General features: G+C 40.5%; 3 protein-coding genes across 12 annotated transcripts; 1 reads left to right on the top strand and 2 right to left on the bottom strand.

Moving 5' to 3' along the window:
- Positions 1–251: 251 nt before the first annotated feature.
- Positions 252–6,194, bottom strand: LOC135622411 (triosephosphate isomerase, cytosolic-like). Of its 5 annotated transcripts, none has more exons than XM_065124246.1 (9): positions 5,760–6,193; positions 5,586–5,661; positions 4,615–4,738; positions 3,524–3,608; positions 2,676–2,808; positions 2,257–2,351; positions 1,410–1,488; positions 1,082–1,164; positions 252–567 (listed from the first exon to the last, which is right to left on the bottom strand). In XM_065124246.1, the coding sequence occupies exons 1-9, from the start codon at positions 5,868–5,870 to the stop codon at positions 517–519; spliced, it is 837 nt and encodes a 278-aa protein (XP_064980318.1). In that variant the 5' UTR covers positions 5,871–6,193; the 3' UTR covers positions 252–516. The 5 variants fall into 5 exon arrangements, with proteins under 5 accessions (XP_064980318.1, XP_064980319.1, XP_064980321.1 ...); XM_065124247.1 differs by having other exon boundaries at positions 5,781–6,193; XM_065124249.1 differs by having other exon boundaries at positions 5,944–6,190.
- A 573-nt stretch (positions 6,195–6,767) lies between these two features.
- LOC135622408 (transcription factor AS1-like) lies at positions 6,768–10,116 on the top strand. 6 transcript variants are annotated; one of them, XM_065124237.1, is made up of 4 exons: positions 6,768–7,714; positions 7,807–8,475; positions 8,622–8,699; positions 8,867–10,116. In XM_065124237.1, exon 4 carries the CDS (start codon positions 8,910–8,912, stop codon positions 9,936–9,938), a length of 1,029 nt encoding a protein of 342 aa, XP_064980309.1. In that variant the 5' UTR covers positions 6,768–7,714; positions 7,807–8,475; positions 8,622–8,699; positions 8,867–8,909; the 3' UTR covers positions 9,939–10,116. The 6 variants fall into 6 exon arrangements, with proteins under 6 accessions (XP_064980309.1, XP_064980307.1, XP_064980310.1 ...); XM_065124235.1 differs by having other exon boundaries at positions 6,768–7,299; positions 7,418–7,714; positions 7,807–10,116; XM_065124238.1 differs by lacking the exon at positions 8,622–8,699 and having other exon boundaries at positions 7,807–8,415.
- Positions 10,117–12,133: 2,017 nt separating this feature from the next.
- Positions 12,134–13,053, bottom strand: LOC135622409 (uncharacterized). Its single transcript, XM_065124240.1, has one exon. It carries the CDS (start codon positions 12,909–12,911, stop codon positions 12,246–12,248), a length of 666 nt encoding a protein of 221 aa, XP_064980312.1. The 5' UTR covers positions 12,912–13,053; the 3' UTR covers positions 12,134–12,245.
- Positions 13,054–16,001: the final 2,948 nt, after the last annotated feature.

The following is a 16,001-nucleotide window of genomic DNA, read 5'->3' as shown; positions in this document are numbered from 1 at the left end:
AAACCCAATAAAACGGGAAAGGTCCATTCTGGAATCATCTAACGCACACCACTTGAATGGCGACGAAATGAAAGGTGTTCAAGGGTCTTCCTTCGCGGGTGTCAGATTTATAATAAAAATTAAATAATAAAAACAATAATTCAACCAATTAGATGATTGGCTGATGTTTTTGACAAAAGATTTTCTTTTTCTTTTTGTGACGATACAACAGACTTTGATTCCATAAAATAAGTTCTGCAATTGCTAAAGGATTCAAATCAAATTGTTATTCCAAATCTGCATTCAAATCAAATCCCTTCTTCCAAAACCCATATAAGAAGAAAAGTCATCAACAAGAAGCCCCAAGTCCCACTCATTTTGGAGTCAAGCTAAATTGTGGGAGACAATACAGGTATCATTGAGCAAAACGGGAAAGTAGAACCAGCTTTATAACATTTCCCTGCCACTGTTGCCTCGTTCATAGTTTTACAAAAGATTCTGCCACACAAGTGTTGAAACATGAACAAATCCAGCGTCTTATGCAGATGACTTAACCGTAGCAGACTTGATAATGTCCACAAATTCTGGCTGTAGACAGAAAGGAAAAAGAAGTCAGAAACCAGATTGGGAAATCAAAGTGTAGCAGAGTTATAGAAGGGCTGATCATTTTTTACAGCCAGGTATGATCAACTAGCCATAAGAACATAATCGAGAAACAGCAAGCATGAACAATGGACAAGTTTTTGTAAGGTGGTGCAATTCCTTCCTGGTCAGAGGACACCATTCATTTCAATTGTTTCTCTAACAGCAGACTGCCTTCAGTACGATATGCTTGCTTCATTCATTCAAACAGGTTGTTTTCACAAACAAATGTGTCGTGTCAATTCCATCCAAGTGTGCATATTCAATTAAATTGGCAATGTCGACTATGCTGATAGACGCGAACAAATCCAACTGCCACTTGTATCAAGAAACACTCTTCAGCTGCAGCATAGTATAGCTTAACCGGTGATCAGGAGTCAAACTCTCAAAGGCCCAGAGATTTTTTTTTATAAATTCCTATTTTATAAAAAGGATAAAAGAAGAGTGACGTCAGACAAACCTTCAAGGAAGCTCCACCAACAAGAAACCCATCAACATCAGGTTGTGCTGCCAGTTCTTTGCAATTGGCTCCATTTACAGAACCTGCAATTATCATGATGGACAATTAACAGCTAAAATCCAGCAATAATCTTTATAAAGAAACAATATTTCACAGATATACACCATAGAAAATTCACTTCTCTGACAATCTTGACATATTGCATTAAATTCAACACGTTTGAAAATGTAATAGTTGGCTTCAACAAAAAGCTGAAGTCCACCAGTTAATGCAAAAATTGGTTTACGTTTGAGAAATATGACTTTTCTAGACAATTTGAAAGATGTACCTCCATATATAATCCTAGTTGATGCAGCAACTTCAGGACTCACATTATCATGAAGCAATTTCCTTAGAGCTGTGTGTACCTGGTATATTTTCCACATGATGGTGAGAAAAAATGTGCTAAAAATGATTTAATGAAGCTATACATAATGTGATATGTGTGTGATTATGTTAGTGGTACATATTTTGGTGCAAAAGTTTGATACCATAGCAAGGTCCATAACATCTTGTTTCAGAGTTAAAATAAAAAGAACCGGAATCAGTATGAGGATACAATAGTAGCAACCTTTACAATGGACACACAAAGTGTTTATATCTTGAATCACAATAGGTATATGCGCTAGGGAAACATTAAACTAAAACAGTGTCCATGTCCATTTAAAATAGAGTAGAGAATTCCTACTAGAAAACAGAAAAAAGAAAATGTGCAATTTAAATTACGTAGTATATTTCACAAATGAATAAAGCAAATTTGATTCCTATATGCACTTGAAACCTTCATAACTCCTCAGCAGCAGGAATACAACATCTTACTAGCAGATATCAAACATTAATAACCGTTGCATTTAACATAACAAAAAATGGTAAGAAATGATAGGATACAGTTAGTTAATTATCACTAGCATCAACTGATAACACAACCTAAACAACTGAAGCAAATTTGGTTATCTCTAGTTTATCTTGAATCGAGTAACCACAAGAATTTTGATAATGAATACTGATGATAAATTATCATGCCAAGTAGGATAAAGAGTTACTATATCTATCACTCACTTGGATAACATATTATTGTCCAAAAATTTAAGGTTGATGAAACAAGATACAGAGTCATCAGGTATCACATAACACACCTCCTGAGCCTGAGTGGGGGTTGCAACTTTGCCAGTTCCAATGGCCCAAACTGGCTCATAGGCTAACACAACATTGCTCCAATCGGATATCCAGCCTGCAAGAAACAACTCCTTTAATAGTAACCATTTGTGACTTTTGACATAAAAGTTCAAATTCAGATTATGATCCTTGAAAAAGTGAAATGAAGAACTGAAAGTTAAGAAACAGATCTATTCGTATAGGAAAAAAGAAAAGAAAATGGAGAAATAACATGGAAATGATGCAGTGGAAGATAAACCATCACAAGTTACCTAGTCTACCAGTTCAACAATAGCTAGATATACAGTTTTCCCAATGATGCAAAATGATAACACAAAAAGTAAATATCTGCTAATAATAAACAGTTCATAAAGTTATAAAAAATTAACACTCGCATTGCCTGCAATTGCTTTTGTTTGTGCAGCAACAATATCCATAGTTGATCCTGATTCTCGCTGCTCTAGTGTCTCACCAACACAGGCAATCACCTTTAATCCTTGAGAGAGTGCATATGCAACTTTGTCTCCCACAAACTGCCATTGATGAAGCAAATACATATCATGCTGAATAACTGTGTTACAAAACCTAACTGAGACCAAAAGAGTTCTAATTTATTGTTGAGGTACAATATTGACACTCACATGCCACCTATTAGGAAAGATTCTAGTCTATGCATTGAGCTGCAGACCTTGATGAAGACAATAATCCTTTGAGTTGGGAAGATAGATACTCCAGTTAGTACCACATAAAAAGAGGAAGGATATTTATGTTATCATCAGGGCTAGATTGGTTCACTCCAAGTTAGTGGGATTAATAATCCATCAAACCAGGTGGTGCAATGATTATTCATATCTTGTACCGGTTGATTAGTTTCAGGCACATACAGTCATAACATAACTCTAGGTTAAGCTACATTTTCCTCCATAAGTATACCAATTTTTGGCTCTCTGGCATAGCATTCTGCAGATATTCAGCTTATACAACATTAAAGATCATCCCATTAACTTTTATCGAAGTGGGTTCATTTTTTCTTGCACTTATATGTGCACATCACTGGGTTGCTTTTAATTAAGAGGAACTCCGACAATATCAAATTAGCTTAAAAAAAATTGAAGTACCTATTGCGATATTCCCAAAATTTAAACTGGGATATGCAGTGAGGAGGTCCACACAAGAATTATACAACGATTAAAATAACTGTCAACTAATATAAATGCAAATGATACAAGTGACATAAGGAAAACTTGCCTCATTTGTTTCACCCAACAATAGCCTCCTTTCAGAGTGACCCAAAATGACCCAAGGAATGCCCAGATTTACAAGCATCTCAGCACTGCATGAGAATCAATATGATAAACTTCTCAACTCTTGCATGTTCGAGTTTGTTTAAGAAGATTGAATTTAGTCAGGAACATTTATCAAGTATACATCACCATACATCACAAGAGCACAATATTAGATTTAAATTGCATTAGTTGAACCAATCAAAGAAAATGGAACAGATAGTTCTAGGGAATTTACCCTTATTTCCCTAAAATGACTATGGTGATTTTGGTGACACAGCATCTAGATTAAGATGCTTGACAAGAATTCAATAAAGTACAAGAGATGCCAATATGGCGACTAAGGCCAGCTCCTAGACTACATCCATCAAGAATGACATTTTCTTTGTTAAATATATTTTAACAATTCAGGTTTCATACATAAGCTGATACAAATGAGCAACTGTTGGTGAGAGCACAAGTTCTCTTGGCATATGATTAAATATGTTGAGATATAAGAAGATTACATCCAGTAGTTAACAATGACTCAGGACAAATGTGGTCTTTAAATTATCAAGACCCAACTTGCTGCAGTTTTGGCAACACTGAAATTTCAGCCACTGAAGAAATCACCACAGATTACAGAATCTAACGATGGAAAAATATATCTGCAATTTTGGTAGACTGAATACTTCTGTTTCCTGATGTTTCTGTATGATGACTTCTTGAGTTAATATATCTACTTCTTTTCTTTAAAAAAAAGGAAAAATAGTCTTTAAGTGAGCTTCTGATTCTAGCAGGTAATGAAAGTATGAAACAGCCTTCTCGCACATGAGAAGTTAATGTTTTCAGCTCAGTGATATTAATAAATCACATGTGAAAGTTTACAAAGGTTGAGCAATGTCTCGCTGATAATTAATATATCAAATTCATTTTGCAAGAAGGGTCAGAGAGGCATAATGAATACAAAGGTTGAGCATCCGATGAGTAGAATTGAGAGCATTGACCTTCAAGCATGAAATTTCCATATTTTAAAAATTTACATATCCTCAACAACCACTTAGAGGAATGTCTTACCTAACTTCACCTGTGAAAGCACCTCCTTTCCTTGCCCAACAATTCTGTGCAGCAACTTGAAAATCAGATCGCAGCAAGCTTTTCACCAAACTAAGGAAAACAAAAGGAGGGCTCACAACAACATCTGCAAAAACCATTTACAATAGTCATATGTTGACCAAAAGACAAATCATTGTGATGTCATCGAATGTCATAACACGTACATATTATTATGGTCATTTCCGATGATCCTATAATAAACAAGACTCTGAACAAGTGGCTCCAGCTAACTGTCAAGTGCATTCGTAGAGGTAAAGATCATAATTTCATTGTTCTCTGAGCCAACTTTGACTATTGCTCAAAGTTTACAAGTTTGTGCAGTCTAACATCCAGATACTCCTTTTAGCCCATATCAGGTGATTAGCCGGCTTAAGATGACATCTTTCTCTTCCATATGTGTATTTCTAACAGATCAGATATATTTGTGAAGCTTAACTAGTCTGGCCTTGCATGACGGTAAGAAGAGATCTTAACCTCCTCACTAGTCGGACTTGTTTACCATATAATTTTTCTTTGCGTGTACAAAGTTAATGCAATGTTTAAGGATATAGCAAAAAGTAAAATTCAACGATCTATGTCATCTTTCCTAGTGCAAGTCCATAACAGGCAAGTAGGACTCACAAAACGACACAGAAAAAAAGGGCATGCTCTAAAGCCATTTATAACTTAAGTGAAGTTACATAGATTCACATATTTAAGATGATGGCATCCTATCCTCCGAAGAACCACTATGAGAAAGAGTGCTGTTGGAGAACACAAGTGCATACACACACAATAAATGATCACAGGGAACTAAAAGTGCATTAAATTGGTACAAGAACAAATTTTCGTGCTTAACTGACATTGCGAAAATTACATGCCGAATCAAACACTCAAATCCATCTAACAAAAAAAAGGAAACATCATCAGAGCTATTTAGGTTTAAGCCATACCCACAACCTCCTCAGGCGGGACTTCAGCTTCGTTCAGGACGGTGACGATCTTCTTGACTTGTTCAACTGTCCCATTCTGCATAAATTCCCAACCAAAACCACATTTAGAGAAGGGAAACATAAAAGATCGAAGCAAAACAGGAGCAACCATTTCCAAATTATGAAAAAGATCACCAAAACCCCCTTTGTCCTCGCGTTTCGGAAACCGTAGAACAACCACAGACCAGGTGATTCAGAGATGTCGAAGAAACAATCCGAAAAAAGAGAAGCGACGCTAAGCTCCATCAACCGTGAACAGCGAAGAAATCAAATCCAAATGAAGTCATCGATCGAGAGCTCTTCAGAAACGGGAGCCTACGCATTTCCAGTTGCCGCCGACGAAAAACTTCCTGGCCATTGTTCTCCAAGAATCGGACGAGGAAACCAAGTAATCGGGGCGGTCCGATCACAGATTTCCCGTTCCGTGCAAGTCTCGAGACTCGAGAGAAAGGCGGAACGAGGCAGTATGAATGGGCCAAATGACTCTTACAATTAACCGGGCCGGAAAAGATGGCCATGGCCCGGCTCAGCTTTGAACCAACTCGATCATTGTGATCGGGTCAGGCTCGGCCCGCACGCTCGATCGATTTATATATTGGTAGTCATCGAATCCATTTATAGGGACAGTTATCGACTCCTAAACTTGGGAATCGAAATGGAATCAAGAATATTCTTCAGTCCACCACATGCAATAGTGCAGGAAGGGTCGACGAAGAAAGCTACAACTCAATTCGACGTAGTTGAATGATGGATGGGCGATGGAAGAGAGAGAAAAGATGAGTTGCTCCATTTGCACAGATCTGACAGGTTCGAGGATGCGTGCAGCCCAATCCACGTCCGGATTTATTGGATCTCATGTCTCGTGCACATGGGAGAGGAGTGATGCCGTGGCCTTTGGACCAGTAACCCAGTCAAAATTTTCAGCTACGTGTGTATGGCTTTAATATATCTTGAAGAACAATTATAGTTATGATTAAACATGTATTTAGTTGATAATTAGAATACGTAAAATTACCTAACACTTTGCAGACTCGATGTTGAAGACGAATGTCCTTTTACGTCAGGGTCGATCTGGTGATGCCCACAAGCAGACAAAGCGGTCCCACAGAGAAGTCGCACTGCCAAACAGGGTGGATGGCAGGGGCAGTGGAGGAAGATGAGACACGAACCCCGAAGCCAAGGAAGGGAGAGAGAGAGGAAGAGAAGGGTAATTGGATCGGCGAGGAAGAGGAGAGCGACGTAACCAGTCGCTGACACCAAAGACGAAGCGCCAGAGAGAGGAAGAGACGAGGTGGTGGAGGAAGAGGTCCAGTCTCCATCGATTCGTCTCCTTGTGCCGCGAAGCGCGCACTAAAACGCAAATCTTTCCACCGCGCCCCTCTCTCTCTGTCTCTCTTCTCAGGGCCCATGACTGTATCTGCAGTACAGGTCCCGCCATTGCCATTGCCAGGCATGGCCATTTCCACCCACAGTGTGCCACCACCCCCCTTGGCAACCGCGCCTTCTGTTTTCTCTTTTCCCCTGCCTTCTCATCTCTCTCCAATGATGCCACTTGCTCTCACAGTGAAAGTTCCCGTTCGTATCGGGGCACACAGTGCCGGACCCCAACTGTTACTGCTTTCTACAGTTTCTACAATTACTACGACGACGACGACGACGACGAAGAGGAGTTAAGGTGTCTCTTTATTCACTGTTACTACGATTACTGCTACGGCGACGACGACCATGAGTAAAGTTAGTATCTCTTATCCCCCCGTGTAGATAGATTTGAGTGAGTCCAATATCTTTGGCAGATCTGTAGCTCAGTAGCTCGTATCGGGAGGGGTTTTACATGCTTGAGGTAAGCGAGGAGGCGGGTAGCTTTTGCCATTAACTGGCAGCAGAGCTGCCGGTCCAGTCTTGTCTCGGAACGTAATGGATCCATGAGGGAAGGCTGGTCGCTCATGAGTTGGCAACGCAAGAAACAAAAAAGGGAAGGCTTCCCGTCGTACGACGCGATGGTTCTTGGCATGACAAAAAATGCAAGCGCAGCACAGAAGATCGCGCCACTCTCCGCCGGGGGGGCGGGGCGGGGCGGGCAGATTACCTCTGTAAGATTGTCAGATGTCCGGTTCCATTGATCTCTCTCTTCCATCATGCATTTATTACGTTCTTGTTCTTACACCTTCCCGTCTTTTGCAAGGATGAAGGCACTGTTCCCATCCGCTGGATACGTCTCATGTCCCAAAGCATGGATTCATCGTTTATGCTGCTCCGCACTAGCCTACCCTCTGCCACTGTTCCACCTCTAAGCCACCTCTCTCTCTCTCTGTCTCTCTCTCTCTCTGGGGACAGGAAACCTTTATCTTTTCTTTTCTTTTTATCCTTCTTCTTAACAGTAAAGTAAAAGACATCTTCCGTGGGATCAATGGATGGGTTTCCGCCGTGTGCAAATATGATCATGGCATCACGTTCCTTGCTCAAACATTGACACGGCGCCCACCGCACTCCACTGTCCCTGTTGTGAGTAGTCTTTTACCCCGACGACCTTCCTCCCCTCACCCTTTCTCTTCCCATCTCTCTCTTTCTTTACCACCTTTCGTCTTGTTGCCGTTCGCGTGCGTTTCCTTTACGTTGCTGTCCCGTCGCCCTGTCTCGACTTCCTCTTCCCTTATATTTGAAGCCCGCTTTGTTCGCCCTTGGCCAAATATTCCCTTTCCATTTCGCTGCTGCTGCATGGTTATGCGATGCCATGCTATGCTCTGCCCTTTGGATCGAAGCTGCTAGCCATCAGCATCATTGGAAGACCGTCGTAAGTCATCACTGGCGTCGAGTCTTCGAAGATACCGAGCTTCTATGAAGTGTTTTGTTGGTAATGTCGAATCTGGCTGGATTTGTGATCTCTCGTTATTCATTGATTTGGTCAAACGATCATTAGGTTTTTGTACCTTCGCTTCTCTACTCTAATCATATGGCGTATAATTGTTAATGGATTATTTAACGACTAAAATCACATAGATTCTGCAAGTACTATGCGTTGGGATTCTTCCGAACCAGCGGGCAATCTTTTGTGCTTCGAGATCTTTCAATGAAATGGTTTGTGGCATTAAGTTTCACTAGATTTCTATTTGGTGGCACTGCAGCGTCAGGGTGCTCGATATCTTGACTCTATCGAGACACCCCGAGATTCGTATGACTTGTCGATGTATCTGATGTCGTCTTCTTCCATGGATTGCCATTGTTCATGGTTTTATGTTTGGCAGAAAGCTATGAGGCGCCAGAGGAGATGGGAGTCGGCCACTGCAAATGAAGGATAGGCAGCGGTGGAGATCTGAAGAGGATGCTATATTGCGTGCGTACGTGAAGCAGTATGGTCCCAGGGAGTGGCACCTCGTGTCCCAGCGCATGAATGTTACCCTCGACCGGGACGCCAAATCCTGCTTGGAGAGGTGGAAGAATTATCTCAAGCCCGGCATCAAGAAGGGATCGCTCACCGAGGAGGAGCAGCGCCTGGTGATAAGGCTGCAGGCCAAGCACGGCAACAAGTGGAAGAAGATCGCGGCCGAGATCCCCGGACGCACAGCCAAGCGGCTGGGCAAGTGGTGGGAGGTGTTCAGGGAGAAGCAGCAGCGGGAGCAAAGAGAGAGCAACAAGTCCGGGGCCGCCACCGCCGAGCCGGGCAAGTACGACCGCATTCTCGAGAGCTTCGCCGAGAAGCTGGTTAAGGAGCAGCGGGCCGTCCCACTGCTCATGGCCACGCCATTCCTTCCACCGTGGCTGTCGAACAATGCCGGCTCCCGCAGGCCGCCGTCGCCATCGGTCACACTTACACTCTCACCTTCCACCGTCCCTCCTGCTCCTAAGCCCTGGCCGCAGCCTGAGCGAGGAGGAAACGGTGGTTTGGGGCTGACAACGTCTCAGCGCAGCGTGGTGCCGGGGTTCGCCAGTTCGGTCGACGGCAACATGATGTCGGAGCTGGTCGACTGTTGCAGAGAGTTAGAGGAAGGGCATCGAGCGTGGATGGAGCACAAGAAGGAAGCGGCATGGAGGCTGAAGAGGTTGGAGCTGCAGCTGGAGTCGGAGAAGGCTTGCAAGAGGAGGGAGAAGATGGAGGAGATCGAGGCCAAAGTGCGAGCACTCAGGGAGGAGCAGCAGGTGGTGCTGGAGAGGGTCGAAGCAGAGTACAAGGAGCAGATCGCGGGGTTGAGGAAGGATGCGGAAGCGAAGGAACAGAAACTAGCGGATCAGTGGGCTGCGAAGCATATGCGGCTGAGCAAGTTCCTTGAGCAGGTGGGCTGTCGCCAGTGGCCACCGGCCGACATGAATGGGCGGTGAGGATGAACCTCCCTACCTACCGTGGAACCTGAAGCTTAAGCCAATAACTCATCTGTTCGTCTTTATTGCCTTCATCCTCTCTTCCGAAGAAGAAATCCCAGTTTATCTATTTGTACTGCCTCGATCTAACTGTTCCCAGTAATTGAATATGCTGCAATCGTCTACGATGATTCGTTCATCATCTCCAAATCTAAAATTCCCAGGCATTTTTTTTTCTCTTCCATCTCCTCAAGATGCTACGCATTACTGAAAGGCAAAATGCTTAGGAACTGAGATATATACAGTTCTTAGAAACCCTAAACGTAGTAACATCTTTGACTCACACCACAGCTTCTCCGGATCCTTTATTTCGCCTACAAAACCCACCGATCCCAGTGTTATCCATCACGACGTCGGGTGATACTTCCGTCTCCTACATTTCGTCGAACACTTTAAACGCAGATCCCGAATCTTGGTATTTGCTACCCCCGGACATCAAAGCTTTATGCGTGTAAATAAAGATCGGTAAAGACACCCGCGCGCTTCATCTCATCACTCAGCTCGAACCGACCACTCCCGGAGTCGTTCCTGAATCACCTGCTAATCGTGACGGTGTAAGTGAACTCATTAGCGATCAAGCTCCTTAGTCCGATCGAACAATCGCCCCGCCACATCAAAGCTGCTTCTTTTTACAGCACCCATCGATCAAAGTGGTGCGCGTGACCGCATTGGGCGGCCTCGAACTCGTCCACCACGCTCGAAACTTGATCGAGCAATCTCGCGTGGCAGAGGCCGCGGAGGCGGAGAAGCTTGGCCTAGGTGGTGGATGCGGGAGTGGGGCGCATCGGAACGTTTGGTCGAGGTCCGAGGGCGGTGGGCGCGGGGATTAATTTTTCGAATATATATATATATATATATATATATATATATATATATATAACAATAATTTTCTTGAATAAGGTTCTAAAAACTATATGAATAATTTATTTATAATATTTTTATATAAAAATTGTTATTATTTTTCTCTGATATTTTTCCATTTGAATTGCTCATTGCTTATAAGCATAACAACGAATGATTCTCTTCTTTTCAATATGATAAATTGTATCACTTGTTATTCTTTCTTTTTTTTATTTTGATAAATTATATTATTTATTTTTTTTATTTTAATAGTATAAGTGATAATTTGGTAAAGTCTTTATGAGATAAGCTAGTCGACATCTTTCATGTAATTAATATTTATTTGATAATTATTCAATTATATTAAAATAGTGACATTATTCTATTATGCATTGACACTGTTTTCAGCTAAGTCATATCATATGCAAACATTATTTTCTTTCATTATTGACATTTTTCAAAAGAAAGAAAAGGGGGGGGGGGGGGGGGGGGCCTACCTTGATATCTATCTATCTATCTATTTCATTGTCTGTATTCTCCATCACACAAAGTTCTAAATTGAAATATTTGACTGTCTGCTATCAACATGATGAAACATGCTTGCCACAAACATGAGCAGGGCTTATTCAAGATCAACAGCTGATTTGTTCTTGGTCTGAGATACCACTCAATCAGTTGAATGGCAAAAGAGAAGTGCTTGCCATGATACATCTATTAATTTCCAGCAACCATAAATAATTAGACTTCCTTGTGCAACTGATGAAGCTGCTCTCTTGGCTGGAACGACATGCAGCAAAGTTATCTGCTAAATGAGATTATTTTAGCTATTTTTAGGTACATTATACAACCTCACTAACCCAGTCACTACTTGCACGCATAAGGTGGCAGCACCAAAGCTGAGGCTTCTGCATCAAGTGTGGTGGGGTAATGATGAAGAAGGCACTGCGAAGGAGGCCAAGGATGGGTCCATTTGCCATCGAACAAAGATGCGATGAGAAGATCAAGCTTAAAGAAGAGGAAGAGCGAGACTTGTGGGGGCCCTTTCCTTCCTCTCTTTGCGAAAAAGAAAAAGGCCACCACCACCTGTCATCATCCATCCAACCCACCACCTCCGGTGGTCATGATCAGCTTCTTCTTCCCTTGGTGAAAGCACCGGGGAAGGAGTCGAACATGAAAGCATGCAGTTGATGGATCTGTCTGTCTGCCTTTGAGAGAGACACATACGGTTCCGGTTTCCCTCAGAAGCACAATGGATGAAACAAGAATTTTTTGTACAGTTAAGATCGAGAAAAAGGGTTGTGTTAGAAAGAATTAGATGATCTCAACATGTTCAGATTAATTCCATTGTCGACGGAACAAAGAAGGGAGGAGCAAAAACTATGTTGCCATCAAAGAATCGAAAGACATGGAATAAAGAAGGAACAGATCTCAGCGTGCCATTGCAGGTGGATTGGGGAAGGTGATGCTTCGCTGGGTGGGTAGGGCGAGCATGGCGGTGTGGTCCAAGAAATCCTTGAGGGCCACGACCGCCTCGAGAATTCTTCTTAGGTCATCGGCGCACGAGAAGCCGGTAGCTCCCAGCCGCCGCAGGGCGTACACGTAGAACGTCAGGCACCCTTTCCGGAACTTGAACCTCGACATCTCGCAGCCGGAGAGCCCCCGAATGAGCTTCTTGTTGACGTCCCCCAGCGGGATCATGCGCGGCCACAGCTGGTCCACCGCCAGCTTCATGCTCTCCGACTCGAACACGAAGATCACCACCTTGGACTTGTTGGTGCCCAGGCCGAGGGTGAGCGTGTGCCATGCATGATGGGCCAGGATGGTGAAGTTGGTGGGCAGGTACGTGGTGGTGGAAAGGAAGGGAAGGCTCTGGCGTTGGCTGAGGCAGGAAGGCGGGATGTCCAGAAGCCGCAGCAGCTCGAGCGGCGCCGCCTGCCGGACGGTGAAGGACTTGACCACGAATTGGGCGCCGAAGCGGATGCCCTTGACGTCGGCGCTCGGCTTGAAGTGAGCGTCCGACGCAGGCTTTTGCTGATCATTCTTCTGGTCATCGTGCTTGTGTTTCTTCTTCTTCTTCTTCTTCTCCTCTGCCATGTTCGCTGCCGACTAAAAAGCTATAATGCGGGGGATGGCGACGGGGCTCGACCTGTCTTTCTTGCCTTGTTTGGTCGCTGGAAACCGGAAAGGAGCCGCCCACTTTACCCTTTATACGAGGCCGGTCCGCTGCTGCGAGGGAGTGAATCCAAATCTTTCTCGCTCTTCTTTTCTTTTCCGTGTTCACTTTGCTTCATATCTCATCAGACATACATATCCACGTATAGTTAATATAGTTAGAAGTGGCATCTTTTCCTCTATTCTTCTAATTCTGTTGGTATATGAATGGTTTTAGATCAGCTTCGTCACCATTTAATTTGAATCAAAATTGAATCGATAAAAAAGATCGGAATTGATTTGCTTATTTCAAATTGAACCAAAATACGGTTTGATTATTTCGATTCTAGTTTGAATCGATTATTCATGATTTTCTAAATTTTTTTATTTAAATTATTTTTAATTTAAAAAAAAAATAAGAATCGAAATCATGATGAGATCCATTCCAAATCGACTGAAAATAATGAAAAAATTAAGATTAAAATGGAACAATTAGCACTTATAAATTATAGTTTAATAATTCAGATTTGAATGTCGAAACTTTTTTCTTTTTCGATCGAAAAGTGATAAAGAGTATTTTGAGATTTATAAGTCTAAAAAGAATAAAAACATACGAGTACAGATATATTTTTTATGAATCTTTATATCAATAACGATCTAAATGTTAGACCGAGAGAAAGCATGACATGGAACAACCACCGTTTTCTACGTGGGCGATAGGTATTGTTAGCTTAAAACATTACGTAGAACTCACATCAACAACTGACATTACGTAGAACTCAAGGAAATGGCCTCTCGATTCGTCGAACTACTCAAGCACTTTTCTATCGCATAAGATACAATAGATGTCATCTATGGTCTTTAGCTATTACTAAGCATTCGATGCCAATCGTAAAAAAATAAGGTTTGGGTCAATGATAGGATGTTAAATCATCAACAAGTGTATCACATATTTATAATCCTTCCATTAGTCGTACGTCCAAAGTAAACTATAATTATTATTAATTTTATCTTAAATATATATTTTTATTAATAATTTAGGTTTAGTGAAATTAACATCAAACTAAATCTGATAGTTATTATTGGTATCAAAATAAATATCTTTTTTTATATATTATTATATTATGGTAGCTTTGAATGGTCCATAACATCATACAACACCAAACAAAGTAAAAAAAAAATTCAGCACACCACACCACCCTCGAAATTAACCTAACTCAACATGAGCCGATTTGGATTGATAAAAAATCATCAAAATTCAAATTCAACATGATTGAAATCATTCGAATCAAATTGAGACTGTTTAAGACCGATCGAAATCATCTCAAATCATATTGAATTGACTTAATTCAATCAAAAAAACATAAAAAAATATTAAAATTGAGTTGGAATCACTCTCGATTAACTTGAACTCACTAGACCTAACCTGATTCACGTTCAACTACACTGAACTATGAGATCATGTTAGTTTGTTCACAAGCACTAGGTCGATCCATGTCGAACTCCACCTAATTTGAGTTGGGTCCGACGAACCTTAATTGATTGATTTGACTCGAGCTAGATACAACTATGTCGATCTAGACTATACCCAACAGTCATCCGTAATCGAATTTGAATTATTTTTTGATTAATATGTAATGTGAACACATAAATAATATTATATTAGATTTCAAGACAAAAAAAAATTAGATATTGTTTTTGAAAAAAATAATATTAGCTTTAACAAAAGGCTAATTTAAATATATGAAGATATGAATCTCATGAAAATCATCAAATAGTGTTTAAAAAATTTAATGATATGATCCAAACAAATAAATTAACACTAAATTAATCTGTAGAGGCATGATCTCATGAATATCATCAAACGGATGTACTAATTTACATGTCAAGTTACAAAGTTAAGTATAATTAATCGAATCTAAAGCATGAATCACATCCCATTTTTAATTAATAAGAAAAAAATAATGAAGTATCAAACAAACTAAAATAGCAATCAAATATTTTCAAAAATAAAATAAAATAAAAATAAAATAAATTACCTAGAGCCGAAGATCTCCACCGATCACTTTGCGAGAATGGATTGAAAAGGAGAACTTCACCCTGTTTATAAAGGACGAAGAGAGCTTTAAAAAGGTAAGAAGTTTATTTTTTTTTTTCCATTTTATTAGTAAATAAAAAATAATTAAATAATTCCTTATAATCGCATTAATCGCTAAATAAGATTTCTTGTAAGGGCATGCAAATTAGGATATGGATAATATTATTTTAGTTAACAAACAAAAATTAGAATGATTATTCCTCATGTTGTGTGTGTGGCCTTTGAATTTTTTTTGATACCCTGTTGGTGTAATCGTATAGAATGCCATGAAAATGTTAATATAAATCAAGGAGTACAAAAATAAACTTTTATCTAGACAAATAACATGCAACAATATCTAAAAAATAATTACATTAATTGAATACGAAAAATTATCGAACGATACAAAAGAAATAATTTACCCAACATAATTATCATAACTTGTGATAGGAAACTTCCATATTTATGTAGATGAACTTATAAATATAAGTTTTTTTTCTTTTTTTCTTTTTATGACAACTAAAACAATCGTAAACTTTCTTCTCTTCTTTTATAACAAAGAATATAATTATATATTTTTTTTTATGATTTCAAATAGGCTTGAAATCGTATATCTCGATTTACTAGAAGGAGAAACTTAAAAGTCGAGAAACTCAGTCCAATCTTTGTCAGATGACATATCGAGAGTATGATATTTTTATCTTGAATATGTTTTATACAATCTTATGTATAAAGACTTGGATCATGTCAAATTGACCGAGACGTGCATACAAATTTTTAAAAAATTAAAATAAAATTTGATAAGATACTAAGAGAGAACATGAGAGCGAGAGGACGACGGTCGGAGTGATAAGGGCAAGTCCTGTGTCGTTATTTGGACTCTCGGACAGACATGGGTGTTGGGTTCGTATGGGACGGGAAAGTGGGAACCCACAAGCGAGGGTGGGACGAACATG

This window comes from Musa acuminata, chromosome BXJ2-9, assembly GCF_036884655.1.
Source record: "Musa acuminata AAA Group cultivar baxijiao chromosome BXJ2-9, Cavendish_Baxijiao_AAA, whole genome shotgun sequence".
NCBI lineage: Eukaryota > Viridiplantae > Streptophyta > Magnoliopsida > Zingiberales > Musaceae > Musa > Musa acuminata.
This window is presented reverse-complemented; position numbering and strand designations above follow the sequence as displayed.

Coding starts and splice junctions, on each gene's coding strand:
- LOC135622411 (XM_065124246.1), bottom strand. CDS start 5,870: ATGGAGCTTAGCGTCGCTTCTCTTTTTTCGGATTGTTTCTTCGACATC. Junction 5,662..5,759: donor CGAGGACAAAGGGGGTTTTG/GTGATCTTTTTC, acceptor GAATTTATGCAG/AATGGGACAGTTGAACAAGT. Junction 3,609..4,614: donor GCTTTCACAGGTGAAGTTAG/GTAAGACATTCC, acceptor ATTCTCATGCAG/TGCTGAGATGCTTGTAAATC.
- LOC135622408 (XM_065124235.1), top strand. CDS start 8,910: ATGAAGGATAGGCAGCGGTGGAGATCTGAAGAGGATGCTATATTGCGT.
- LOC135622409 (XM_065124240.1), bottom strand. CDS start 12,911: ATGGCAGAGGAGAAGAAGAAGAAGAAGAAGAAACACAAGCACGATGAC.